Source organism: Micromys minutus, assembly GCF_963924665.1.
Source record: "Micromys minutus genome assembly, chromosome: X".
In the NCBI taxonomy this organism is placed as follows: domain Eukaryota; kingdom Metazoa; phylum Chordata; class Mammalia; order Rodentia; family Muridae; genus Micromys; species Micromys minutus.
This window is the reverse complement of record NC_137970.1, coordinates 111,374,558-111,401,178: the sequence shown is the minus strand read 5'-3', so window position 1 is coordinate 111,401,178 and position 26,621 is coordinate 111,374,558. Positions and strand designations below refer to the sequence as shown.

The window sequence follows — 26,621 nt, the reverse complement described above, 5'->3', positions numbered from 1 at the left end:
TTTAAAAACAATATTGGTAGGGAGAGGGATATGTTAAGTGGGATACGTGGAGAAGATGGTAAGGAAAAATGTTTCCATCGTTGACTGTGTATATAGAATTCTGTGATGAGGAGAAATTATTTAAAAAGAAATGTTAAAAAACAGAAGACAGGGTCGTTCATGGGACTAAGATAATTATTTGACTTTTTTGACATTTTAAATTTATCTATTTTAGTGATACCTTTTGATTCAGATAACTTGAGCTTCTTTCTGTCTGTCTTTCTTTCTTTTTTAACTAAGAAAACATCTGAGTGCTTACCAATAGAAGAAAGGATCTTAGGAAAGTCATGGCGGTACCAAAGGAGGAGCGCTTAATACTTTTTGACTTTGATGATGAAGAAGATGATATTGTTTCAGAGCAGACTCTTTCTGAAGGTAAGGCATATCCAACGTTGGGCCTTGATTGTGTCTTCTAGTTCATTAGACTTTTACTTAGTCACTTGAAATGGAATCAAACTTTGCTAAGGGTTTTCATATACTTCATTTCTAATTTTCTCTCTCTATATTTCTGTACCGCAGTTTTAGCAGTGCATATAGCTTCTCTTGGCACTGCAGCCACAGTATGTTGAGAAATAGTAACTTGCCATGATTTTACTCCAGGAAGACTTGAACACTGTCGCTATAAAATGTTGGCAAATTCTGAATTTATTTGATAAGACCTGCAAAGAAATCATTTCATTTCTAAAGCTTCTTAAAAGACTCACATGGGCAATTCTTCCAGGGAAATGCTGGTCGATAGTAATTTTATTAACTATTACTAATATAATGTAATTTCTAATATGCTTCCTTTTCTTATTGTCAATACAGAACAGAGCCAAGGATTTGACGTGATTGAGATTGCATCGACTTCTGTAGAAGCCAGTGAAGATATGGGGTAGTGTTGTCACTTTTTTTTTTTTTTTGCCAGTTCAATGGAGTACTTCAAAAGTAGTGTCTGTGATCCTTGTAGTAGCGGGGTAAATGCAGGAAGATCAGGAATTCAAGGTCAAATACATTTCCAGCTTTAATTTTTTTGTCCTTGCTTTTCAGAGATGAAATACACAATTCGTTGGATACATTTGGAGGTATGTTTTTTGCAGTTAGTTCCCTGGTGTCTGAAGAGGCTAGAAGAGGGCATCAGCGCTCTATTGTCCCTTTACCATACGGGGACACTTTTTTATGTTTCCCAGTAATTACTGCTTTCTTTAAATCATTAGCAGATGAATTCTCACCCAACATTCAGAACTAAAGATTGGCTTAAGATGTCGCTGAGTGCAGAGCACCGTGTGGAAGCTATGTGTCTCATTTTCAGTGGTGCAAACAAAACAAACAAAAAAACCAACCAGCCCAGCACGTAAAAAAAAAAAAAAAAAAAAAAAAAAAAAAACACCTACCAACCATCCTAACAGACCACCAACCAAACAAAAACCCTCACACATGAAATGTTGGTTTGACCAGTTTGTCCAATTAATCCAAATTGTAAGGTGACCAAAAAACTCCATTTGCTCAGGAAACAAACAAAAGCAGTGTTAAGCATTTGAGGAGCCTAATCTTAGGTGTGATTAGAAAAATACAAACTAACAGACGCTCCAGCTACAGAACAGACCTAGCAGAGGAGCTAGAGGGATGGTTTGATTGGTAAAATTCTTTCCTTGCGTGTGTGGACTTAAGGTGGGGCCTAGAATCCACTATAAAATGCAGGGTACAGACCAGTGCTGGGTGGGCAGAGACAGCTTGCTGGCTAGCCAGGCTGGCGGAAATCGTGAGGTTCATAGAGGCCCTGTGTCAAGATGTAAGTTGGAGTATGATTGAGAAGACAGTAAATTTCTACTTCTGGATTCCATATGCACACATATACCGGAATATGCATATGTGAATATGCTTGAATATACACAATTCAAATTCATTTTTTACTCAGTAGGTAAACATTCCCTCTTTCCTCAGTGGACATTTAAGCACCCTCATCATGTTGTTTTTGTTGAGTCTATTTTTAAGATTAATTCATTCTATTAAATATATGGTACTTTTTTTTTTTCTTTTTCTGGAGATGTGCCATATTTCAAAAGTGTCATATTTTTGTAATGTATACTGTATTGTGAAAATAAGCATCTCTTGAGAGAAATGATCCATCATACCTTAAAACGCATACAGGACAGGACTGGAAAAGTGGCTTAGAAATAGCTAGCATTTGTTACTCTTGGAGAGGACCAAGGTTCAGTTCTTAGAACCTACATGGTGGCTCACAACCATTTTTACCTCCAGATCCAGGGGATTTGGCATCCTATTCTGGTTTCTAAGAGCACCAGACATGGTTCAGATGATAGTCCACGGGTGAGGAGGGGGGGGTAGGGGTTTGAGTGACTTCGGGTGCAAGAAGGTGAGGTGAACCTCACTGGACTCCAGATGGTACTGCTTCCAGGGCAGGAGTTTGAACAACTAGTGCCTAGCAGAAAGCATGAAGGCCTAGGGGATTGAAGACCTTGAATGTCTTTCTTCTCAGGGGTGGGGGGGGGCTAGGGATGTCAGGTGTGAGTGGAGTAGAGGTCAGTTAGGGGTGAGAAAAGAGTAGAACTTTTTTCTGTGCTGCTGTTGCCTGCCATGAAATCCTTAGAAACAAACTGAACACCGGTTTTTATTTTCTATTTGGTGTTCTAAGTCTAGATTGCTGAAATTTGTATGTATAGCCCCCAAATTGCCTCAAAAACCCAAGTCTCCTCTCAGCCTCAGAAGTGCTAGAATTCAGACATAATTCAGTTCAGGCTGTTTGTATTGATGTATTGTTTTGGATTAGGGAATTAAGCTCTAACTCGTTACCTCACGTTTATCTAAAACCTCATGTGCAGCCTTGATACTGAAGTCCTCTGCCTTATAAATAGACTGGGGCCTGAGAAAACATGCCTATTTTATTTTTCTTTTAATTTTTTTATTGTTAAAGATTGAGCCCAGAGCCTCTTGCTATAGCATTAAATATATGTCCAGCCAGGCAGAACTTTATATTTTAGATTTGCTTTAAATTTGTATTACTATAAAAAAATGGGGAGTTTGCTTGTGATAACAACTATGATTTTTTTTTTTTTGAGATTGAGATGCAGACACATTTGCTCAAATTTATCAAAAACCTAGCAGAAATGGGATCAAAATGCAGATCCTCCTATGATTACATATAAACTCACTTAGAGCACAGTTGAAGCTATCTGTGTGTGTGTGTGTGTGTGTGTGTGTGTGTGTGTGTGTGTGTGTGTTAAGCTGAAAAGTGATAAACTCTTAGTCCTGTATACTAAGGAAGCCCAAAATATTTTATTCAGGGCTGGAGAGATGGCTCAGTGGTTAAGAACACTGACTGCTCTTCCAGAAGTCCTGAGTTCAAATCCCAGCAACCACATGGTGGCTCACATCCATCTGTAATGGGATATGGTGCCCTCTTCTGGCTTGTAGGTAGAAATGCAGGCAGAACACTGTATACATAATAAATCTTAAAAACGTTTTAAAATTCAATTAAAATCACTCTTTTTAAAAACGTATACATATTAAAGTTAACATTATTAATGGCTATTTTTGAAGCCAACTATTCTGTTCTGTTTTTAAGTACTAAGCTGTTTAATATTAAAGCAGAAGTTAATAGAAATATGGTTTTATCTTTAAACCCTTTATGCAATTATTAAGTGCTGTTTTATAAAAATCATTCCTTAGCGTTATTTTATATTTCAATTTGATTAGTCTAAGTGATTTTTTTGTATTCAGATGGCTTGAGAAACTTTCTTTTTATTTTAAATCAGAAAACATAAGTTCCTTTGTGAATAGTCAGTATTCTCAAGATTCTCTGGAAACACCAGTGGAGAATTGGTACATTCCAAGTGATGAAGAACAAGATGAGAATGATCCAGAAAGGAACATATTTGAAGGTACCAGATATCTAATGTTGGGCATTAATGCTATACTTAATTTTTTCCTCAGTTGTTCTTTTTAGGCTTGTGTTGGAGGCTGAAAAAATCTCATATTGTATCTTTTGTCTTTACTCAAAACATGTAGATAAATAACACATAACTTAGTATATAACCTTGTCCAGAAAGGCTTTAAAACCTGTTTTCAGAAGGTAATTTGTAAATTACTTGATTTTGCTTAACTTTCAGACAAATACGGCCTTGTCTGACATCTATGGGAGAAGAGGCCCTAGACCCTGTGAAGGCTGGATGCCCCAGTGTAGGGGAAAGCCAGGGTGGGAAGGCAAGAGAGGGTGGGTGGGTGGATGACCACCTTCATAGAAACAGTAGGAGGGGGAATAGGATAGGATGTTTGCAGAGGGAACACTGGGAAAGGGAATAATGTTTAAAATGTAAATTTTAAAAATCCAATAAAAGAAAAAAATCTAGTAATGGCACTATGCCTAGAAGATCTTAAAGTATTTTATTAAAATTTACAAAATACCATTTATTTTGATATCTTGTTGTATTACCAACACAGAACAGAGTCCAGTAACTCATGATGATGAGAATGCAAATACTGAAGAAATAGTTGGAGATACACGGTAATATGTTCAAACTTATTATTTCCTGCTTTGTTTAAGTACTTCCAGAAAAGTTTGATTGATTGTATGACAAGTAATCTATATTAATACTTGGCATAAGATGTATATTCCAAAACAAAAATTATGTAAGATGAATCCTTAATTTGAATGGCTTTTTTTAAAGAGGGGATAGTGCTGTAAATCAAACTCTCATCTTCATGCATGTAGGGTAAAAGCTGTACCACCAAACTATATCCCCAATATCCTTCATATTTAAAACTTTAATTTCTTCACAGATCTCAAGTGGGAAATATTCTGGAAAAAATTGAAGGTATATTTTTGGATTTATAATTTATTTAAAACTATATAGTATTAATATAATATATAATATGAAATATTAGTTAATATACTGTATGACTTCTTAATGCCTTATTCCTATTTATATAGTTTTATAAATATTTTGATTGAGCACCATGGACTTAGTTTTTTCCTATGGTACAGAAAGTGAAAATGGTGCTTTTTAAACAGGTATAACATTAATGAAAGCTTATTTTTATTTTTTGTACATTTATGTCTATGGTGCATGTGTACACATGTATACATGTGGAGGCCAGAGGAGGATGCTGGATGTTATTGCTCTATTACTTTCCACCTTATTCTCTTGAGATAGGCTCTCTCACTAAATATGCAACTAGACAGGCAGCCAGAAACTCCAAGAAGTTCTTTGCCTACCACAATGCTGCCAATACAGGAGCAAGCATCCATGGTTGGCTTTCTATATTCAAACTGGAACCTCCTCCCTTCACAGCAAACCCCCTCACCTACTGAAGCATCTTCCCAGCTGCTTAGAAGTAATTTTTAGAAAAAAAATAGATGTAAACATTTTTACAGTTCCATATATTCAAAGCTAAGTGATATGTATACAAAATTCTGTACATATGACAGATTTTCATTGACCCAGTATTTATATTAAATCAGTTTCTTTTCTAGGACTCCTCTGTGTTTCTTTCTTTATATGGGAGAGTGCAAAACTGAATTCTTCAATGCAATCCTTCATTATTATTTTTTATTTTATTTTATGGGTATGGTTGTTTTGCCTGCATGTGTTTCTGTGCACTACATGTGTGTCTGGTACCCGAAGAGGCGGGAAGAAGGCATTGAATCCTTGGAACTGGAGTTATAGGTTGTGAGCCATCTTGTGGGAGTTGGGAATTGAACCCCAGTTCTCTGGAAGAGCAGCCCCTGCTCATAACTGCTGAGTCATCTTTCCAGTTGCCTCATTGTTTTTTATAAAATGAATTATATAACTGAAAGTGAAAGACAGGTCTACTAACCAGTGAGAGAATGATGCTCACATCCCAAAGAATCTGCTTAAAATTATATGTAATTGACAGTTACATGAGTTTTCTTAAAAGATAACGCTTTGTCTCTGAGATATGGTCTCACTATCTAATTCAGGCTGGTGTGAATTTTTTTATATAACCTATGTAACCTTTACACTAGAAATCTCCTGCTTAAGCTTCCTAGACCAGGATCATTGGCCCAAAACATCTTACATAGCTTAGGAAACAATGCTCTTTTAATATCTATTTTTTTAGACTTATTTATTTTATGTGTATTAGTGTTTTGCTTTCAGGTATATATGTGCCCCACATGTGTGTCTGGTGCCCATAGATGTCAGGTGCCTGTATCAGATACTTTGGAACTGGAATCACAGATAGTTGTGAGCCACCATGTGAGGGATAGACACCAAACCTGGGCTCTTTGTAAGAGCAGCCAGTGCTCTTAACTGCTGAGCCATTTCTCCAGCCCCTGAAACATGTTTTATTTTAAAAATTAATGTTTGCCTTTTTATGGTTGCCTATTTTATCAAATTTTTTGATAATTGAAAGATTTGCTCTATTTGGAGGAGGCAGAGTAATCATTTTATATAGTAATTTTATTTTATAGAGTAATCTGTTTTATATTATAGTACTATATGTTGAAGGTATTAAATATGTTCACCATAATATAGCTTCATCCTAATTTCTGAAATCTATGTATGCTAGAAAGATACTAAACATTTTCTGAAACATTTTTATGAACTGCAGTAATTACTGATGAAAATATCCTACAAAATGTTCTTCAATTAATAGCATTGATATTTATGAAAACTACCTATTTTTGTTTTTGTGAAAGATATGTTCTGAAGTTAATTGACTATACTCTTTAGAAATAATGGTTTTAGATTTAAGCAAACTTTGGGGAATTTTAACATTTTAATCTATTTTTATGTATATAGGTGTTTTGCCTCTAGGTATGTCATGACCCCTATATATATGTACCTGGTACCTGCAGAATTTAGAATAGGGCATCAAATCCTCTGGAACTAGAGTTTGAGATGGTTGTGAACATCATGTAGGTACTAGGAATCAAACTCAGATCTTATGAAATAGCAGCCACTCTTAACTTCTGATCCTTCTTTCCAGCTGCCCTCTTGTTTTTTGTGGGGAGGGTTGAATTTTTTTGACAGGGTCTCATTATGTAGCTCTGGCTGTCCTGGAACTCACTATGTAGACCAGGGTAACCTGGAACTCACAGAGATCTGCCGACCTCTGCCTTCACCTCCAGAGTACTGGGATTAAAAGTGTGAGCCAACATTCCTGGCTGCCCTTTTATTTTAAATAGAATATTTAAAATAATGAATCCTAACAATTACACAGCCAAGTGTGTCCTTTCAGTTGCATTATCTTCTATAGCTTTAGAAAAGAATTTGCCTTTATTAAAGTGTTTCCCTGTGTGTTGTCTTTATGCAGGTGAAGGCAGGCACAAGATAAAACGAGGCCTGTCATTGGATGAGAAAAAAGGGTAGGCGGGAACATAATTTTAGAAAGGAGGAGGGAAGCAGGAGAGCAGAGAGGCAAGATGGAGAACAATGATGAGCCATGGCTCTGCATAGCTACAGGTTGTTGTGAATATTTTATAAGGGATGAATTTGTATAGGATGATTTATCTTGTCTAGGTGGGCAAATTATATCATATCATTTGGCTCTGAGTTTATGATGTGGAAGTTTTGTGGAGTGTAAAATTTACTGAGAAAATCTGAGATAAAACCATTCCTAAATTACAAGTTTCTGGAGTTTTGAATTTTAGGGCTGTCTGGCTGTTTGGAGTGTGGGCAGAGTTCAGGGCTGGACCTCTGCCAGGAGAGGGTAGAAACAGCTTATGGCTAACAAAGGGAGCGGTTACTGCAACCAGAGAGCCAGGTCTCTGAGACCAGAGAGTCAGGAGGGCAGCCACCATTGAGATGAATACATAATTAGTTACATATGGCCTGCCGGTGCTGGAGCTAATGTGGGAGAGACCACTGGGGTCAGAGAATACCTGGGGGCAGCGTGGCATGGTGCCACACTGGAACCAGTCACCACACTTTTAATATTTACCGCAACCTTTCCCCATGAAGAAATTAAAACCCATCCTTTATCCTTTGTTTTGTGTATTTGTTCTTTTGAAAACTGTTTTTAAAGTTTAAAATTATTTTCCTTTAGGAAAATAAAAATTGGGACAAGATTGGATATTTCTTATCCAAAATACATGTTAGTGGAATTCTCTGTATTTTGGAACATTTCTGTAGACTTTACTGGTTGAACATCCTTCATTTGAAAATATAAAACCCTAAATATTCTGAAGTATGAAACATTTGGTATACCATGTTAGTGATATCTTTCCATTTAATTTTAAGTTTTCTTGGCATTATTGAATGAATTTTATCTATATTTATATTTACTCGAGTACATGGACTCAACCAAAGTTTCTTCAACATGAAACTTTATTTTTAATATAGGTGACATTAACAAGACTCTTCACATAAAGAGAAAACACATGGAAATATATGTCAAAGATACTTTCGAAAGCAGTAACCGAAAATTAAAACAAGTTTTGAAAATGAACAAACTGGAAAGGTAGAGTTGTTAGTTTTATAGGGTCGCATTTGTATTATTTAAAAATTTATATGTGGCTGAAGTTTTAAAAGACAGTCATGTCTGAGCCTTTAGTAAAAATGTGTGGCTTTAATTTTGTCTAAGCAGGTAACCCTGTAACTTCATACCTTCAAGGAAACTAGATATATTTCTTAGAAATCTGTGAAAATTTGTTTCTCCTCTTAAATAACTGTCGAGATTTTAAAAATTGATTTATATTAATTCTGGAAATATAGAAGTCTTGTAAAAGGTCTTAGAAATATAATTTATTCTTTACCATGTTTAACAATATAGAAAAAGATTGATTATATATGCAGTCATTTTGCATATTTTTTTAAACTTTATTTTAAAAAACAAAAATAAAAGAAAAAAATTTAAACATTTTTGCATAAATGTATACAAATGCATTTTTGTCAGTGCTTGGCTTTTTTTTTTTTTTTTTTTTTTTTTAAGGTTTGATACTCTGCATTAAGGTCTTACTAGTTACAATGAGCAAAAAGTACATGTAAAACAGGATGTAACCCGGAATTAGTCAATGTTTTCTTGGTGTGTAAGAATTGAGCATAATGTTTGTTTATTTGTTTGTTTTGTTTTCTTTTTTTCTTGAACTTCACACAGTCTGTGAGATTTTTCTGGGGCAGTCCGAGCCTCTGGGGTTAGCATCCCACTATCAGTGACTGCATATTATGTCTGTTCTTTTGTGACTGGGTTATCTCACTCAGGATGATATTCTCTAGATGCAACCATTTTCTTAAGAATTTGGTTAAGTCATTGTTTCTGGTGGCTGAGTAGTACTCCATTGTGTAAATGTACCATAATTTTTGTATCCATTCATCGACTGAAGGACATCTGGGTTCTTTCCAGCTTCTGGATATTATAAATAGAGCTTCTATGAACATTGTGGTGCATGTATCTTTGTTGTATATTGGAGTGTCTCTGGGGTATATGCCCAGAAGTGGAATAGCTGGATCTTCATGTAGTACTATGTCCAATTTTCTGAGGAATTGTCAGACTGATTTCCAGAGTGGTTGTATCAGCTTACAACCCCACCAACAGTGGAGATGTTCCTCTTTCTCCACAACTTCGCCACCATCTGCTGTCATCTGAGTTTTGGATCTTGGCCAATGTGACTGGTGTGAGGTGGAATCTCAGGGTTGTTTTGATTTGCATTTCCCTGATGGCTAAGGATGTCTAGCACTTCCTTAGATGTTTCTCAGCCATTCCATATTCCTCAATTGAGAATGTTTTGTTTGGCTCTGTACCCCATTTTTTAATAGGGTTATTTGATTCTCTGGTGTCTAGCTTTTTGAGTTCTTTGTATACCTTGGATATTAGGCCTCTATCTGATGTGGGGTTGGTAAAGATCTTTTCCCATTCTGTTGGCTGCCGTTTTGTTCTCTTGACAATGTCCTTAGCCTTACAGAAACTTTGCAATCTCATTAAGTCCCATTTGTTAATCTTTGACCTTAGAGCTTGAGCCATTGGTGTTTTGTTCAGAAAATTTTCTCCTGTGCCTATGTGTTCTAAGATTTTCCCTACTTTCTCATCTAATAGTTTCAGTGTATTTGGTTTAATGTGGAGATCTTTGATCCACTTACACTTGAGCTTTGTACAAGGAGATAAGAACGGGTCTATTTTCATTCTTTTGCATGCTGAGTGCCAGTTGGACCAGCACCATTTGTTGAATAGGCTGTCCTTTTTCCATTGAATGTTTACAGCTCCTTTGTCAAAAATCAGGTGACCATATACATGAGGGCTAATTTCTGGATCTTCTATTCTATTTCATTGATCCACATGCCTATTTCTGTACCAGTCCCATGCAGTTTTCAGCACAATTGCCTTGTAATATAGCTTGAGGTCAGGGATAGTGATTCCCGCAGATGTTTTCTTGTTGTTGAGGATGGATTTCGCTATTCTAGGTCTTTTGTTATTCCAGATGAAATTGCACATTGATCTTTCCAATTCAATGAAGAGCTGGGTTGGAATTTTGATGGGGATTTCATTGAATCTGTAGATTGCTTTTGGTAGGGTGGCCATTTTTAAAATGTTGATCCTTCCAATCCATGAGCATGGGAGATCTTTCCATTTTCTGAGATCTTCCTCAATTTCCTTCTTTAGAGGTTTGAAGTTCTTGTCATACAGGTCCTTCACTTGCTTAGTTAGAGTCACACCAAGGTGTTTCATAGTTGTGAAGGGTACCTTTTCCCTAATTTCTTTCTCTACATGTTTGTCCTTTGAATATAGGAAGGCTACTGATTTGTTTGAGTTAATTTTATATCCAGCCACTTTGCTGAACTTGTTTATCAGCTGTAGGAGTTCTCTGGTGGAATTTGTGGGGTCACTTAAGTACACTATCATGTCATCTGCAAAGAGTGATGTTTTTAATTCTTCCCTTCCCATTTGTATCCGTTTGATTTCCTTTTGCTGTCTAATTGCTCCAGCCAGGACTTCCAGTACTATGTTGAATAGGTAGGGGGAGAGTGGGCAACCTTGTCGTGTCCCTGATTTTAGTGGGATTGCATCAAGTTTCCCACAGTTATGTTTGATGTTGGCTGTTGGTTTGCTGTATATTGCTTTTATTATGTTTAAGTATGGACCTTGGATTCCTGTTCTTTCCAGGACTTTTAACATGAAGGGGTGTTGAATTTTGTCGAATGCTTTCTCAGCATCTAGTGAGATGACCATGTGATTTTGGTCTTTGAGTTTGTTTATATGGTGGATTACATTGATGGATTTCCTTATATTAAACCATCCCTGCATCCCAGGGATGAAGCCTACTTGGTCATGATGAATGGTCGTTTTGATGTGTTCTTGGATTCGGTTTGCAAGGATTTTGTTGAGTATTTTTGCATCAATGTTCATAAGTGAGATTGGTCTGAAGTTCTCTTTCCTTGTTGGGTCTTTGTGTGGTTTAGGAACGAGGGTTATTGTAGCCTCAAAAAATGAGTTAGGTAGTATTCCATCTGATTCTATCTTCTGGAATAGTTTGCAGAATATTGGTGTTATGTCCGCAATAAATGTCTGATAAAATTCTGCATTGAACCAGTCTGGACCTGGGCTTTTTTTGGTTAGGAGGCTTTTGATGACTTCTTCTATTTCTTTAGGTGTTATGGGATTATTTAGATGGTTTACCTGGTCCTGGTTTAACTTTAGGATCTTGTATCTGTCTAGGAATTCATCCATTTCCTCCAGATTTTCCAACTTTGCGGAATATAGACTTTTGTAGTAGGATCTGATGATTTCTTGAATTTCCTCAGTTTCAGTTGTTATGTCTCCACTTTTCTTTCTGATTTTGTTAATTTGTATCGATTGAGGCTCGTTCTGTTTCCAATTATGTGGTCCATTTTGCATATTTTAACTGACTTAAGTTTTGTACTGAGCCAATATAGGAAAAATAAATTAGACCCCATATTTGGTAGAAAATAATGAAACAAACTACTTGAAAATACAATAATTTTCTAAAAAAATTACGTGTGTGTGTGTGTGTGTGTGTGTGTGTGAAAACTTCTTTAATTTTGAAAAGATAAAACATAAAAGAAGACTTCTCTGATATTCTGTTAGGGGAAAATCTATAATGATTTCTTATTACATAATTTGATACTGCTGTTTTTCTTTTTATATAATGAAATGGTCCATTTGTTTTGATTTTTTTTCCACATTGTTCTAAAATGTGACTGCTATCATTATTTTGCTTTACAGGAAGAAGATCAACAGCAAATTTTGTAAGCATTATATAACTACATTTCAGAAGTTCGATAAGGGTGTACAGAAATTCAATGAAGAACAAGAAAAATCGGCTGTTGGTATCATAACTAACTTTACAATTAATCTAATATAACTAAGTGTCAAGTAGGTATGGAGAAACTAGTCTTGTGTTGGGAACATGAAACTAAACTAAGTTTTATTATCCATCCTTGGCTCTATTCTAGTCCTACTGAGTTGTAAACCAGAGATGTATGATCATATACTATATTAGTGAAAACCACTGGGCTTTTTATTTTAGACAGGATGTAAATTTTTAGGAGGCAGACATTTGCTGAAAGATGAAGAGACAATTACCAGTTTCTATAAAAGGAATCACAATAGGGCCAGCCTCAGATACAGTTGAAAGGAGAGAAAAGGGTTACTTACTAGTGTCATCTGAACTTTGTTGTTAATATTAGAGAACCCACTCAAACTGGTAAATCAGTTCTTACAATCCTAAACTTAGTACAAATTTAATAACAACAGTGGATGGAAACAACCTTTCTCAGTACTCCTGGCAGAATATTTCTGTGGAGGAATATCACCAAACTATTTTAGATCATTTCTCCATTACTCTTCCAATCACTGCAGTCAGCACATCATTTCCACGTAAGATCTGAGATGATGACCATATTAACTAATTTTTTATTTGATTAGTTAGTAGTTTGCAATGTATTCAATTTGAGATTAACAGGAGATCCATTTCTGCCTAAAAGCCATTGAGGAAACCACCATTATATTAGTCAGTTCAGGAGAGGGATAGGGGCTAAAGATACAAAATAAATAAATACTCCAATTAAAGGCACTTTTTAAGCCAAAATCTATTTTATTTGGCCCATTAGCAAGGGGGAGTGATCATCCCTCTAAGTGAGAAGTCTAAGGATGTCTGGAGTACTTCAGTATTTGTAATTCTGCATGGGGTGTGCTGAGAAAGAACCAGTCAAGGAAGAAGTCAATTGATAGAAAGTAAACTATCACGAGTGAAGGAAACTTTTTAAGGAAGAAAAGACCACTAACTGTGTTATATTCTGCTAATGGGCCAAACACATAGATTTGCAGGGCTGAGAGATGGTTTCGTTTGTAACCTTTCTCCTGTGCAGGCATGAAGACCTGAGCTTATATTCCTTGAATACACAGGCACGCACACACCACTACCACCACCACCACCACTATCAACAACAACAATAAACCAGCAAAACAAAAAACAAACCACCACAACAAAAAAAAAGCTGGTGTGGTGGTGAGCATTTTGGAACCCCCAAACTCAGTTTGGATCAGAGATCCTAGCTACCAGGTCTAGCCTAATGGTTGAGCTCTGGGTTCAGTGAGATCCTGTTTATAACCAAGTGGAATGCAACCAAGGAAGACACCCAGTATTAATCCTTGGTCTCCATATGTATGCATAAGCATGTTTTTTAAAGGTAGACTTAGAAATGTTAAAGTCACTGTACTTAGTCGGGATGATTTGAATGGAAATGTGGAGTACCAAACTGATCATAGTGAATAAAAGACAAAATAGGAATATAGTAGCCCAAGGAGAAACGTGTAAAAGGCTTGTTTTTAATTTTAAAGCAGATTTCTCTTTAAAGAGTGCCTCTTTATTTTTATTTTTTTTAAAGATTTATTTATTATATATAAGTACACTGAAGCTGTTTTCAGACACACCAGAAGAGGGCATCAGATCCCATTACAGATGGTTGTGAGCCACCATGTGGTTGCTGGGAATTGAACTCAGGACCTCTGGAAGAGCAGTCAGTGCTCTTAACCACCGAGCCATCTCTCCAGCCCCTTAAATTTTAAAAATGAAAATTACCATGGTTGTACTCCAACATAAAGTATACAAAGAGAAATTTGTTTACAACTTCCCTGTGTTACTTGAGATCGGAACCCAGAGAAAACCAATCTACCACTAAGCTTTGTCCCCAAACATCTTTTTACACTTTATTTTGAGTCAGGGTATCTTTAAGTGATCAAGGATGTTCATGAATTTGTGCCCATTCGAACTCAAACTTTATAAAAATTAGTTTTATAGGCATTACACTGATAGGCATAGCTGGAGTCACAAATTTAAAATAACAGTTATAATTGCTGAATTTCTTGACAACAGTTGAGACAAGTGAAGAAGTTGGACTTAGTAAAGAACAAGTATAAGGCATCCTTAAGAAAGGAAGAGAAAGGAGAGGAAATGGCATATATTACTTAGGTGGGTGCTAGAGACAGACATGAAGTAGTGAACCATCTCTTGGGATTGCTTTTGCTGTTTAGTAAATCAGGGTCATCCTATGGTAAAAGCATTAACAATAGTTATTGTTAAGCTTTCCAGGCCTAGGATTTTACCAAGTTCATGTTTGCATGGTGCATGCCTATAAACATAAATACTTGGGAGGCTAAGGCCTGCCTGTGCAGCATGGCAAATACTTTCTCATAAAAAATGTCTTTTTACCCTATGATTTGTAGGATAATTGTATTTTATGTTACTGTAAAATTATAAATGAAGTATACTTAGTCATAATAGTTGTTAAAAATTGGAGATACATTGGGGAGTTGATTGTTAGCCTAGCATTCATGCTGTCCAACAATAACAACAAAAGAGAATAGAATTATAATTGTAATAGTAATGCTTTCCTTTTATATTTGTAGAATAATTATCAAAAACAGCAAAAAGCATTTAAACTGTCAACAAATAGTCAGGACCAGGCCCTGCAAAGAATTAGGGAAATGCATGAGAAATTCATAAAGGTATGTTACATGTGGTCTATAAAATGTCCTTAGAAAACTAAATATGTTTTAGGAATAATAAAGTTTTAACTACTTAATATTTTGAATTATTTATGAATGAAGTGACTGATATATCTGTAGGATCCTAATGACTTTGTAGGAATTATTTGAGACATGAAATGATAAATTGGAAATTTGACCTCAGATGTACATCATAGTTTATTAACACTATAATTATTCTGTTTAACTAAATATAGCACATCTATACATCATTTCTACAGAATCTTTCATCTTTGTATCCTTGGATATTTGTTTCATAAGAAGTGCTTTTCTGTTTTAGGGTTTGATGAACTTGGAGACCAAGAGCTATAATTCACTTTTAGAAGCAGACAGTGAACTGAGAAAAGAAATGTCTGTGTTTAAAAGAAACCTCATGAAGCATACTCTGAAGTACTCTTTAGACTAATGAAAGCATGTTTATTTTTCACTTGCTGATACATATATAACAGCAAACTAAAAAAAAATGCTAACGTTTTTACCTCCTTCCATAAAACAGCAGTAGGGAATAGTTGCAAATGTTTGAAAGACTCTTTAATCCTTGTTATTCTGATGATTCTAAGAAAGAAGTTGAACCTGAGTGATGTAATATAATTACAGTTTTAGCTGGGAGGTATCCCTTTAGAATCAAATAGAATTCCTTTACTTTTGAACATCTTTAATCATTTTCTTGTTTAAGTGTAAGAACCTCTTTATATTAACTTCCAAATAAAATCTAAATGACTATGTGAGTGGCAAATACTCCTTTGTACTAAACTTCCACACACTATTGTAGTGATTTATTTGTTTATTTATTTATTTATTTATTTATTTATTTATTCATTCTTTCATTCATTTATTTATTCATTCTTTAACCCTTTTTTTTTTTTTTTTACAGTTCAGACTTTATCCCCTTCCTGGTCAACCCTCTTACTGTTCCACATCTCGTACCTTTTCCCTGCCATGTCCAAAAGGATGTCCTCACCCTACCAAACCTCTAGACTCCCTGGGGCCTCCAGTCCCTTGAGGGTTAGGTGCATCTTCTCTGACTGAACCCAGACCCAGCAGTCCTCTGCTGTATATGTGTTGGGGGGGGGGGGGCTCATATCAGCTGGTGTGTGCTGCCTTGTTGGTGATAGTGTCTGAGAAATCTTGGGGGTCCAAATTAATGGAGACTGCTGGTCCTCCTACATAGTTGCCCTCTTCCTCAGCTTCTTCCAGCTTTTCCCTAATTCAACCACAGGGTCAGAAGCTTCTGTCCCTTGGTTGGGTACAGATATCTGCATCTGAGTCTTTCAGCTGCTTGTTGGGTCTTTCAGAGGCAGTCATGATAGGTCCCTTTTTGTGAGTACTCCATAGCCTCAGTAATATTGTCAGGCCTTGGGGCCTCCACTTGAGCTGGATCCCACTTTGGGCCTGTCACTGGAGCTGGACCTTCTTTACTTCAGATTCTTCCCCATGGCCATCCCTGCAGTTCTTTCAGACAGGAACAATTCTGGGTCAGAGTTTTGACTATGGGATGGTAACCCCATCCCTAATTTGATGCCCTGTATTTCTACTGGAGATAAATTCTACAGGCTCTCCCCACTGTTGGGCATTTCATCTAAGGTCCCTCCCTTTGAGTCCTGAGCATCTGTCTCTCACCTCCCAGGTCTCTGGTACATTTAGAGAATCTCCCCCACCTTCTACCGCCCAAGGTTGCCTGTTTCCATTCTTTAAGCTTGCTCTTAGGGCTTCTATCCTGTCCACCCCAATACCTAATCACGATCCCCTCTTTCTTTCCCTGTTGCCTTTCCCACCCAGGTCCCTTCCCTCCCCATAGTGTTTGTTTTTTACCTTCTTAACCTTTCTAATTATTTTTTATTCATAAAGATAATAAAAATTTATATTTTGGATTCATTATCTTATCAATTCCCAAAGGTACGAGATACAAATATAGAAGGTACATTGGTTTGGTTTGATGTGATTTCATTTGATTTTTTGAGATAGGCACTTAATATGTTGTGTGTTGTCCAGGAGGGTCTACAATCTCTAGTTTCTGGGTGATCTCAGCATTCCATGTAGGTGCTATTACATACCTGGCTTACAATTTTCTTAAGAAACCAGTCCCACAAAATCTCCCGTAAACACTATATAATTAACCCTGTCAGCTTTGAGAAATGAAAATATTTCCTGTTGACTTGCAAAATTCATTAAAAGAAAGTATATTTGTGTCTTAAAACAAACTAAACTTCTAACTGTGAGCAAACAGGCGATTTTGCTGGCCAGCACTCCCTAGCTATTGTTTAATTTCATGACCTGCCACCACTGATAGGTGTGACAGATGTGCTCCTCAATAAAAGGACTGCCCAGCCCCCTCTCTCTGTTCCAGATGAAACCCTCACTCTCTGTTCCCATTGTTCTTGTTCTCCTGTTCGCGCGCCCCCCCCCCCCCCCCCCCCCCCCCCCCCCGTTCCCAGCTTCCCCTTCTATCTGTTCTCTGTCCCATTTTTTTTTCTGCCTTCATGGCTCTGCTTCTGTCTGCCTATCTGTCTCTACCCCTTCCCCAGTTTCTCACTTCCCTCCCCTCCTCCAATAAATCCCTTTTACACCACATCTGTTGCATGGTGTAATTTCTCAGGGGCACACCTTGGCATGGACCCACCAAAAGGTACCCCCTTGCCACATTATATTTCATAACACTAACACAATGAGTGCAACTGACAAAATCTGTAAGTATTAGTTTGAGACATGGATATTTGTACTTAATGTAAAGGCATCAAAATGTCATTTCATTGGTCTTGGCCTTCAGGTAAATGGCACCTACCCTTACTTAATGATTAAGAATACTTTACACGCATCTTCAAACAAATGATCAAGAATGACTTCTACTTTGATGTCTAGCAAATATATAGAAGTTTGATTTTTAGATTTATTCTTAAGCTGTTAACTTTTATTCTTCATTATTCAAAAATATTCATTTATACATAGAAAGAATTAAATGATTTTTTACCAAGTATTCAGTATTTAAACATTTCTTTTAAACCAATCATACTGTTTTTCTAAAATTACTTAAATGAATTAATCATTCCAAATAAGCTTTCAAGTGTCTTCCTCTCCTGCTGTCCATCTTATTTGAGATAGTGTTCCTCATTGAACCTGGAGCTACACTGGTACTTCTGCAAGTCCTGCATCTGCCTCTCTCCACCCTCCAGGGCTGGGTTACAGACAAGTGCTAATACACTTTTACTGTGAGTGCTGGGGATCTGAACTCAGGTCCTCATGTTTGTGCTGCAAGCATTTTACCCAGGTAGCCAAGTCCCTAGCTCCTATCCAAGTATTTTTAATTAACATTAGACATATTTTTAAAATAAAATTAATACCCTACTTTATGCTGTGAACTACAGACTTGTTTTTCTCCTTGCAATAATGTATGTCTATCTTTGCCCTTTGACTCACATAAATCCACAATCTTGCTTCAATGGCCATTGTTCATTTAATCCAGCGATAACAAAAGAAGAAGCAGCAGGAGCAGCAGCTGCCACAGGTCTTATCTGGAGCTCTAGGTGTTTATACCCTCTCTAGAGCTCCTAGGATTTCAAACTTAAACTATAACATTTCTGGGTTTTTAAAGAAACCAAAATTCTCGAACATTCCTTCCTATAGGGAGGATGCAAGATCCTACAACTCAGAACTAAAAAGTTTCAGGTTTTAGGAAGCTCAGAAAGCTGTAAAGTTTGCTGGGGCCCTCCCAAAGGTTGGAAAAGTGGCAAACAAATGCTGGGGTGAATAGATTATCTCTTTGGTGGAGCTGCCTGCTGTTTGAGAAGGGAGCTCCTGGGGACAAGGGTCACATGAGTCAGCACTCATGCTGGGGTGGCTTCTCTGTGATGCAGCAGCATTTGGAGTCATCCAGGTTCCTGTAAAGTACTCCCAAAAACTTACTGATTCACAAGGGAATACTTAGGTAGAACTATTTCTGTCACTGGTATTAATCTGGAGTCAATAGGCAGCCAAGTGGACTTGTGAAAGTTTCAGGTACATGGCTACTACTTGCTGATCTGGCCCTGCTCTGTAGGCCCAACCCCCTTGTTCTGTTATCTACTGTATATTTGTCTGACTCAGTTGGGCCAAGGAGTTACTTGGACCCTGCTTTATTTACCACAACCACTTTTCAAGTATAACAGAATCACCTAGTCCATCTGCCAACATGGGAGACACTATGTTTTGATACACAGTGCTCCCCAACAGAGGGATTATTAAAAGTCCAGAGCCATCCCCCAGGACAAGGGACAAATGATCCAGAAGATACTACTCTCTAGCCTAAGACAACCAGTGCCAGTATTTGTATATGTGTTTGCAACCATAGTTTGTGGCTGATAACCTTCACTGAGCCATTGGCATGACTCTAGTGGGAGTGGGGATAGAGGTTAAATGATAACTACATGTGTGAACATCCTTCAACTCGGGCCAGATGCTCCCTGAAAGTCCACATTTACTGTTCCTACTGGGAGCACATCTTATGAGCCACCTGGCAGAAAAAGTCCAAAATGGTGCTCCTTCAAAAGGATCCTGTTGCATCAGACTCTCAACTAGGGACCGGGTAACCTATTTTCAGTTAAGAAACCCCTAACTTATTAAACCCCTGATGGGAGACTGGCTGGGAGATTGGAATGGGCATGAACACGGAGAATGTGTTATATTTCAAGAGAGTTTCTATATAAAAATAAAGCCACATCCAGACCTTCCAGCATCTTTTTATGAGGAAATAAAAGTAACCCACTTCTCATCCCTGCCATAACAAGAAATCTGGGTTTGGTCCTGGTAGACACTATAGCCCAGAAGCTTAGGGTCTATTTTGGTCATGTATGTGAAGAAACTAATATGGAAGATCAATGGCCTTCTGAAATGCTTATTATGATATAAGGAACCCCATTCCTGCTACGGAGGTTTGACTCCCTAAAATTTCAGTTATTGGGGTTAGGTATGGTAGTAGCACATGCCTTAAAACTAGCACCCCAGAGGCAGGGGCGACTGAGTTTGAGGCCAGCCTGGTCTACACAGTGAGTTCCAGGTCTCCCAGAGCTACAAAATGAGACCCTGTCCAAAATGAAAACCAAACTAAAACTTCAGGTATTGGGGAAAACTGTCTTACCTAGCAGTAGTCTGATTTGACACTTCTGTTGGAAGCCCCATGTGCCTGAGCCAAAGATTCTCTAATGCAGTCACTTAGGAAACCCAATAGTGTGGATCTCCAGACCACTTTGAACCAAACATTGACCCCTTGTCTGATTCTCTCATCTCTGACAGGCCTGAAATAATGGCAATGCAGATATCAAGTACCATGCCTTCAATGGATGGACTATACTGAATATGTGGGAGCACAGCCCGGACTATACTTCCTCCCAGCTCATTAGGATTGTGTGTTTGGGGTCTATTCGTATAGCTTTCTTCCTGTTCTCACCGGAGAGGATCATATGAAAATCTTAAGTACTTGGAGTCTCAGCGTAAATGGTGTACCCTACAAATTGGCAACTAGAAAGGTAATGAGTGGCCATCTGAGTGTAAATCCATGATTGTGGCCCAGCCACCTGGAAAGAGGATGAGTCCTGAGACTACCATACTCTCATGTATATGTAAAACCATGGTACCAGAGTAAGGAACAGTTAAAATGATGATTATAATATATTGTGATATATGAAATTATTATTAACTGTACAGCACAGGTACAGTTGAAATTATTACTAATACAATCCCAAAAGCTCTTAGTATATACTGTTGGGTAACAGTTCCTCAGAGGATTAAAACATTCCACCCTGCAGGAAGCTCCTTAAGCAGGCAGATAAACAACTCAAAAGAGCTTCAGGAAACTCCTTAAGCAGGAAGGTAAACAACTCAAAAGAGGTTCAAGGAGTCCCCCAAACCGACAGCAGTCACTAGGCTCCTCCCTTCCAGTATCAGGAATAAAAGCTGAGAGTCCTCGGATGCAGAAAGCTGAGCTTCAAAAGATGAGTCTCTGTTGCTTGCCTGATAGAAGCAGAAACCAGCCAGCTGCCTTGCCGGGAAGAGGTTCAGACTCCCTGAGCCACGTGGAAACACACTCTCCAACCTGTTGAGCTGCCTGCCAGCTGTGCAGTGTGCTCCAGGTCCCCAGCTTTGTGAGCTCTCATCCACGCTGAGTCATTTCTGTGCCTGTAAGTAACTCCTCACCCATATTCCTGTAAGTAATCCCAATAAACCTCTTTGGTCCACCAAGTTGGCCTTCTACTATAGTCTGTTGTGGGTTCTCTCTGGAGTGAATAGATGAATATTTTGGACGATGGTGGGATCCCCACTTTAGTCTGCCATAGAATCTCTGAGGTGAGGAGGCAAGTGTCTCCCCAGGAAAATCTTTGTCATAAAACACCCATTAGCCTTACAACTTCAGTACTCAGTTTGCCCCAGAATTTCTTTTTTTCTGAGCAATAACACATATGCTGTTTGAAATCCAAACATCAACATCAGTTCTCTTCTACTGTATGGATCCCAGGACTCAAACTTAAGTTGGGTGGTAGATACACATGAAATCATTTAGTCAGGCCCAATTCTACCACAGTGGATGCAAGAGCCAAAATGTGGCCATTATTATTCCAGATTATTTATTCGCTTGTTTATTGTGTGTGTGTGAACAACTTAGTGAAATTGTTCTCCCTTTCTCCTGTCTGGATTCAGGCCTTGAACTCCAGTTGGCAGGCAGGGAAACAAGAAATTTGACTTGCTGAGCCTTCTTGCCAGCCCTGATTTTACCATCTTTAATGCATAAAACAGAAAATGGCTTAAAATTCAAATTATATGTATGGTTGTATGTATTTATTTTTATTTTCACATACACACACATTCTCATGCACACATTCTCAGTACACCTGTGTGGAGGTCAGAGAACAACTTGGAGAAACTGATTTTCTCTTTTATGTTTGCATACTGGGGATCAAACTAAGGTCTTTAGGCTTGGCAGTAGGCACGTATACACGCTGAACCATCTTGAACACCCTAATTTTACCACTTTGGATGTGTGCAGCAGAAAATGGCTTTAATTGTTTTTCATTTTATTTATTGGCAGTAGTGGGGCACATTTCACTTGCCACTGCACAGACATGGCAGCCAAGAGAACTTATAAGAATGGGTTCTGGGACTGGAGAGATCACTCAGTGGTTAAGAGCACTGACTGCCCTTCCAGAGGTCCTGAGTTCAATTCCCAGCAACCACATGGTGGCTCACAACCATCTGTAATGGGATCCCATACCCTCTTCTGGTGTGTCTGAAGACAGCTACAGTGTACTCATAAAAATAAATAAATAAATATTTTTTAAAAGAATGGGTTCCATACTTCTACACCATGAATTCAGGGACTCCCGCTCAGTTCATCAAGTTTGGTGACAAGTGTCTTTTTACCCCCCTCAGCTATCTCACTAGACCTAATTCTACTATATTGAAAAATATAACTGCCAAATGGTTTATTTATTTCTCCTCTGTGTGTTTGTATGTGAGTACAAGGGAAAAATGATGCCGAGGTCCAAGGACAAGTTGGAGAAATCAGTTCTCAATTTTCACTGTGGAGTTCTGGACTAAAATATAGGTTGTCAGGTTTTGTAGCGAACCCCTTTACCCACTGTAGCATCCTGATGACTGTAATTTCACCTTGAATGCATACAACAAAATTGTATATTTCTAAATGACATTTCCGTGTTGGGGTGTGGGGAGGTGTATTATGCACATGCCATGGCACACACAAGAAAGACAGTCAAAGAACTGGAGGAAATCGGATCACCTTTCCAGACTGTGTGGTTCTAGCCTTCGGTTCGGCAGCAAGTATGTAGTACCAGCTGAACCGTAGGGTTTGCCGGGGTGGCGGGTGGGAAGGAGCGTGGGGAGTATAGGGACATTGACCGGACTACTGTTTACTAGAATAGAGTTGTGGGATTCTGTTGAGTCTAGTGATTATATTTCATTGTTTTACTCAAATATTAGACGAACAAACACAAAACTCTTGAGGCTGATAAGTTAGAATAGAGCCCTCCCCCAGCAGGAGGTCGTGAAAAGCGGCTTTTGCCCTCTTCTTAGTTCCAGCTGCTCACACGTCTCCAGGTATGTGTCACTCTACAGAATGCGGGAGCATGAGCGAGGCGCTAAGATCTCTGCTACTATTGTTCACCCTCCACTTGGTGGCGTACCTGTACATCTTATGTCTGCCTCCCGAGGCTTCCACCTTTACCAGCCACTCCACCCTCCTGCTGGGCTGGGACTCAAACTTTTGGCTCCTCCCAGCTCCTCCTATTTGCCCTTTTTTGCCTCGTGTTTCGCGATCGCTGGCTCTGCCTCCCACGAAGGTGTCTCCGGGCCCTCCTTATTTATACTTCAAAACGGCACAGGACACAGGACAATGTCCACACCTCTATGGACTTCTTACAATAGAGACGGCGCGCAAGACCGAAACAGCGATGGCCAACAACAACCTTAACCGCTGGCTCAACGCTGACGCGGCTGATCCTTCCAACTCCAGCTTATCGCCTGGCACTACTCCGCCACCATCTTCCAGCAACCCCCAAGTGCTCGGCCACCAGGCTCCCGGTGCCTCCAGCCGCATGGAGGACTTCTCGTCCAGTTCTGCGGGAGAAGCGAACGGCTGCAATAATGGTCAGTTGGGGGCAAGTGGCTCGGCGGTGTCCCGTGAAGCTCCCCAGGAGCCTTTAGGGGCTGACGCGGAACTTCAGGTCCACCCAGGGAATGGCGCACATAGCCTGCAGCAGAAGCCTAAACAACAGAAGGCGAGCAGCTCTAGCTCCCAGGCCACTTCTGAGCGCTACAAGACTGAGCTGTGCCGGCCCTTTGAGGAAAGCGGCATTTGCAGGTACGGTCACAAGTGCCAGTTCGCGCATGGCTACCACGAACTGCGTACCCTGTCAAGGCACCCCAAGTACAAGACGGAGCCTTGCCGCACCTTCCACAGCGTTGGCTACTGCCCCTATGGCACTCGCTGCCACTTTATTCACAACCAGCCTGAGCAGCAACCTGTGCTTTCCGGGAGCACCTCCGAGGAGCCTAACTCCTTCGATGGCTCCAGTGCGCAGCATTTGGGCGTTAACGGGGAACAGCAGCCCAGACTGCAGAGTGACAGCCCTTCAGGCTTCCTGTCAGGCAACAGCCATGCCCTCCAGTCACCTCTGCTGCTCAACCAGCAGGCGCTGAACCCAGACAGGCTTCTGTCCTCATCGAACCCTGAAGCCGACAACTCCGAGATGATGCGCTGTTCCACTTCTATGTTCTACGATTCTGGCAAAAGCCCGAGCACCAACCACGACAACAATGTTTTCCGCCAGGAGCTGGGTGCCTTCTCGCCTGTGGCATTCCAGAACCCTAACTTTGCTACCTCGACTCCCACTGCCTCCTATAACAACCAGCAGCAGCAGCAGCAGCAGCAGCAGCTTCAGCAGCAGCAGCAGCTTCAGCAACTTCAGCAGCAGCAACTTCAGCAGCTTCAGCAGCAGCAGCAGCAGCTTCAGCAACTTCAGCAGCTGCAGCTCCAGCTGCAGCTTCAGCAACAACAGCAGCAGCTCCAGCTGCAGCTTCAGCAGCAGCAGCAGCAGCAGCAGCTTCAGCAGCAGCAGCAGCAGATGGGCCTGACGACTTCTGCGCAGTTCCAGATGCCCCTTACCGGACCTCTGTCTTCAGCCACCATCTTCGACCAGGCTGGTGTTGGCCCCGCAGCTCAACAGAATGCTGCCATGGCTCCTGGGAATGCCCTCGCTCCTGGTGCTGCCGTGACTCCTGGAGCTGCCCTCGTTCCTGGGACTGCCATGGCTCCTGCGGCTATCATAACTCCTGGGGCTGTAATGACTCTTGGGGCTGCCATGGCTACAGGGGCTGCCATGGCTGCTGGGGTTACCCTCACTCCTGGAGCTGCCATGGCTTTTGGGGCTGCCCTCGTTCTTGGGGCTGCAGCCCTCACCCCTAGGGCTGCCATGGCTCTTGGGGCTGCCCTCAATTCTGGAACTACCATGGCTCCCGGGGGTGCCCTCGCTCCTGGGGCTACCATGGCTTCCCGGGGTGCCCTCGCTCCTGGGGATACCATGGCTCCCAGGGATGCCCTCGCTCATGGGGCTACCATGACTCCTGGGGGTGCCCTCGCTCGTGGGGCTACCATGGCTCCTGGGGGTGCCCTCGCTCCTGGGGATACCATGGCTCCTGGGGGTGCCCTCGCTCCTGGGGCTACCATGGCTTCCCGGGGTGCCCTCGCTCCTGGGGATACCATGGCTCCCAGGGATGCCCTCGCTCGTGGGGCTACCATGACTCCTGGGGGTGCCCTCGCTCGTGGGGCTACCATGGCTCCTGGGGGTGCCCTCGCCCCTGGGGCTACCATGGCTCCTGGGGGTGCCCTCACTCCTGGGGCTACCATGGCTCCTGGGGGTGCCCTTGCTCGTCGGGCTACCATGGCTCCTGGGGGTGCCCTCGCTCGTGGGGCTACCATGGCTCCTGGGGGTGCCCTCGCTCCTGGGGCTACCATGGCTCCTGGGGGTGCCCTCGCTCCTGGGGCTACCATGGCTCCGGGGGCTACCATGGCTCCTGGGGGTGCCCTTGCTCGTCGGGCTACCATGGCTCCTGGGGGTGCCCTCGCTCCTGGGGCTACCATGGCTCCAGGGGCTGCCCTCGCTCCTGGTTCTGCCATGGTTCATGGGTCTACCATGGCTCCGGGGGCTACCATGGCTCCTGGGGGTGCCTTTGCTCGTGGGGCTGCCGCCCTAGCTCCTGGGGCCACCACCCTTGCTCCTGGGGCTGCCGCCCTAGCTCCTGGGGCCACCGCCCTTGCTCCTGGGGCTGCCGCCCTAGCTCCTGGGGCTGCTACCCTCGCACCCAGGATTTCCCTGGCTCCCGGGACTGCCATCACTCCCAGGGCTGCCATGGCTCCTGGAGTTGCCATTGCTCCTAGGGTTGCCACCGCCTCTGCTGGCGTGGACAGTGCATACACAACCACTACCACTGCTGCAGAGGATGCCGCACCACACTTCGTCTTCCAACTGCCGGTTGTCGAGTCCGAGTCTGATTCCGAGTCACTAGAGTTCGACGTGGTCACCAGCACTCTGGATTCCCTGCTTGGCACAGATGACGATGATGAAGACGACTTACTGAGGGATTCCTCGAGCGTCTGCAGCACCGATGGCTCCGAAAACGGCAACAACTCCAGCCACCGTCTGCCCATCTTCAGCCGCATCTCAGACTCTGACAAATGAAGCAAAAAAAAAAAGATGCCAGTGGTGAGGAAGAGGTGGTATTGGGGAAAATCTGTCGCTGTTTCTCTCTTGTTGAAAGCAATGCGGTTGGGGGGAGGAGGTGTGACAAAACCACAGGCCAATTTGAAGGGCTTGCTGAAAGCTTAGACTCAGAACTATTAAGGTTGGGGAGAACTCCATTCCTGTTTTGGTTTTCTTGTCTTGGTTATTATTTTCGTTGTTATTATGGAGTTTAATTCTTGTTGAAAGAAAAAGGGAAATGCAAGGAACTTTTTGTGTTAAGCAATGTGTAGTTGTGACGAAGATAAACACAACAACACAAAAACATCATGTTTTTGTGAGACACAATTTTTAAAAAGTCAGCCTAGTAACATTCTTTTGCCTTGATAACCTTAGTCA

The 26,621-nt window shown here is 40.7% G+C and overlaps 2 protein-coding genes across 2 annotated transcripts; both read left to right on the top strand.

Annotated features, from left to right (window-relative positions):
• Nucleotides 1-326: 326 nt before the first annotated feature.
• Nucleotides 327-15,409, top strand: LOC308415205 (X-linked lymphocyte-regulated protein PM1-like; the record flags this gene model as incomplete). Its single annotated transcript, XM_080910222.1, has 10 exons — nt 327-414; nt 847-913; nt 1,069-1,103; nt 3,795-3,920; nt 4,480-4,543; nt 4,819-4,853; nt 8,346-8,463; nt 12,181-12,310; nt 14,866-14,964; nt 15,284-15,409. The coding sequence occupies 10 exons, from the start codon at nt 327-329 to the stop codon at nt 15,407-15,409; spliced, it is 888 nt and encodes a 295-aa protein (XP_080766348.1).
• Nucleotides 15,410-23,435: 8,026 nt separating this feature from the next.
• On the top strand, nt 23,436-26,222 carry LOC308415204 (uncharacterized protein; the record flags this gene model as incomplete). Its single annotated transcript, XM_080910221.1, has 2 exons — nt 23,436-24,392; nt 24,600-26,222. 2 exons carry the CDS (start codon nt 23,436-23,438, stop codon nt 26,220-26,222), a joined length of 2,580 nt encoding a protein of 859 aa, XP_080766347.1.
• Between the last annotated feature and the right edge of the window lie 399 nt (nt 26,223-26,621).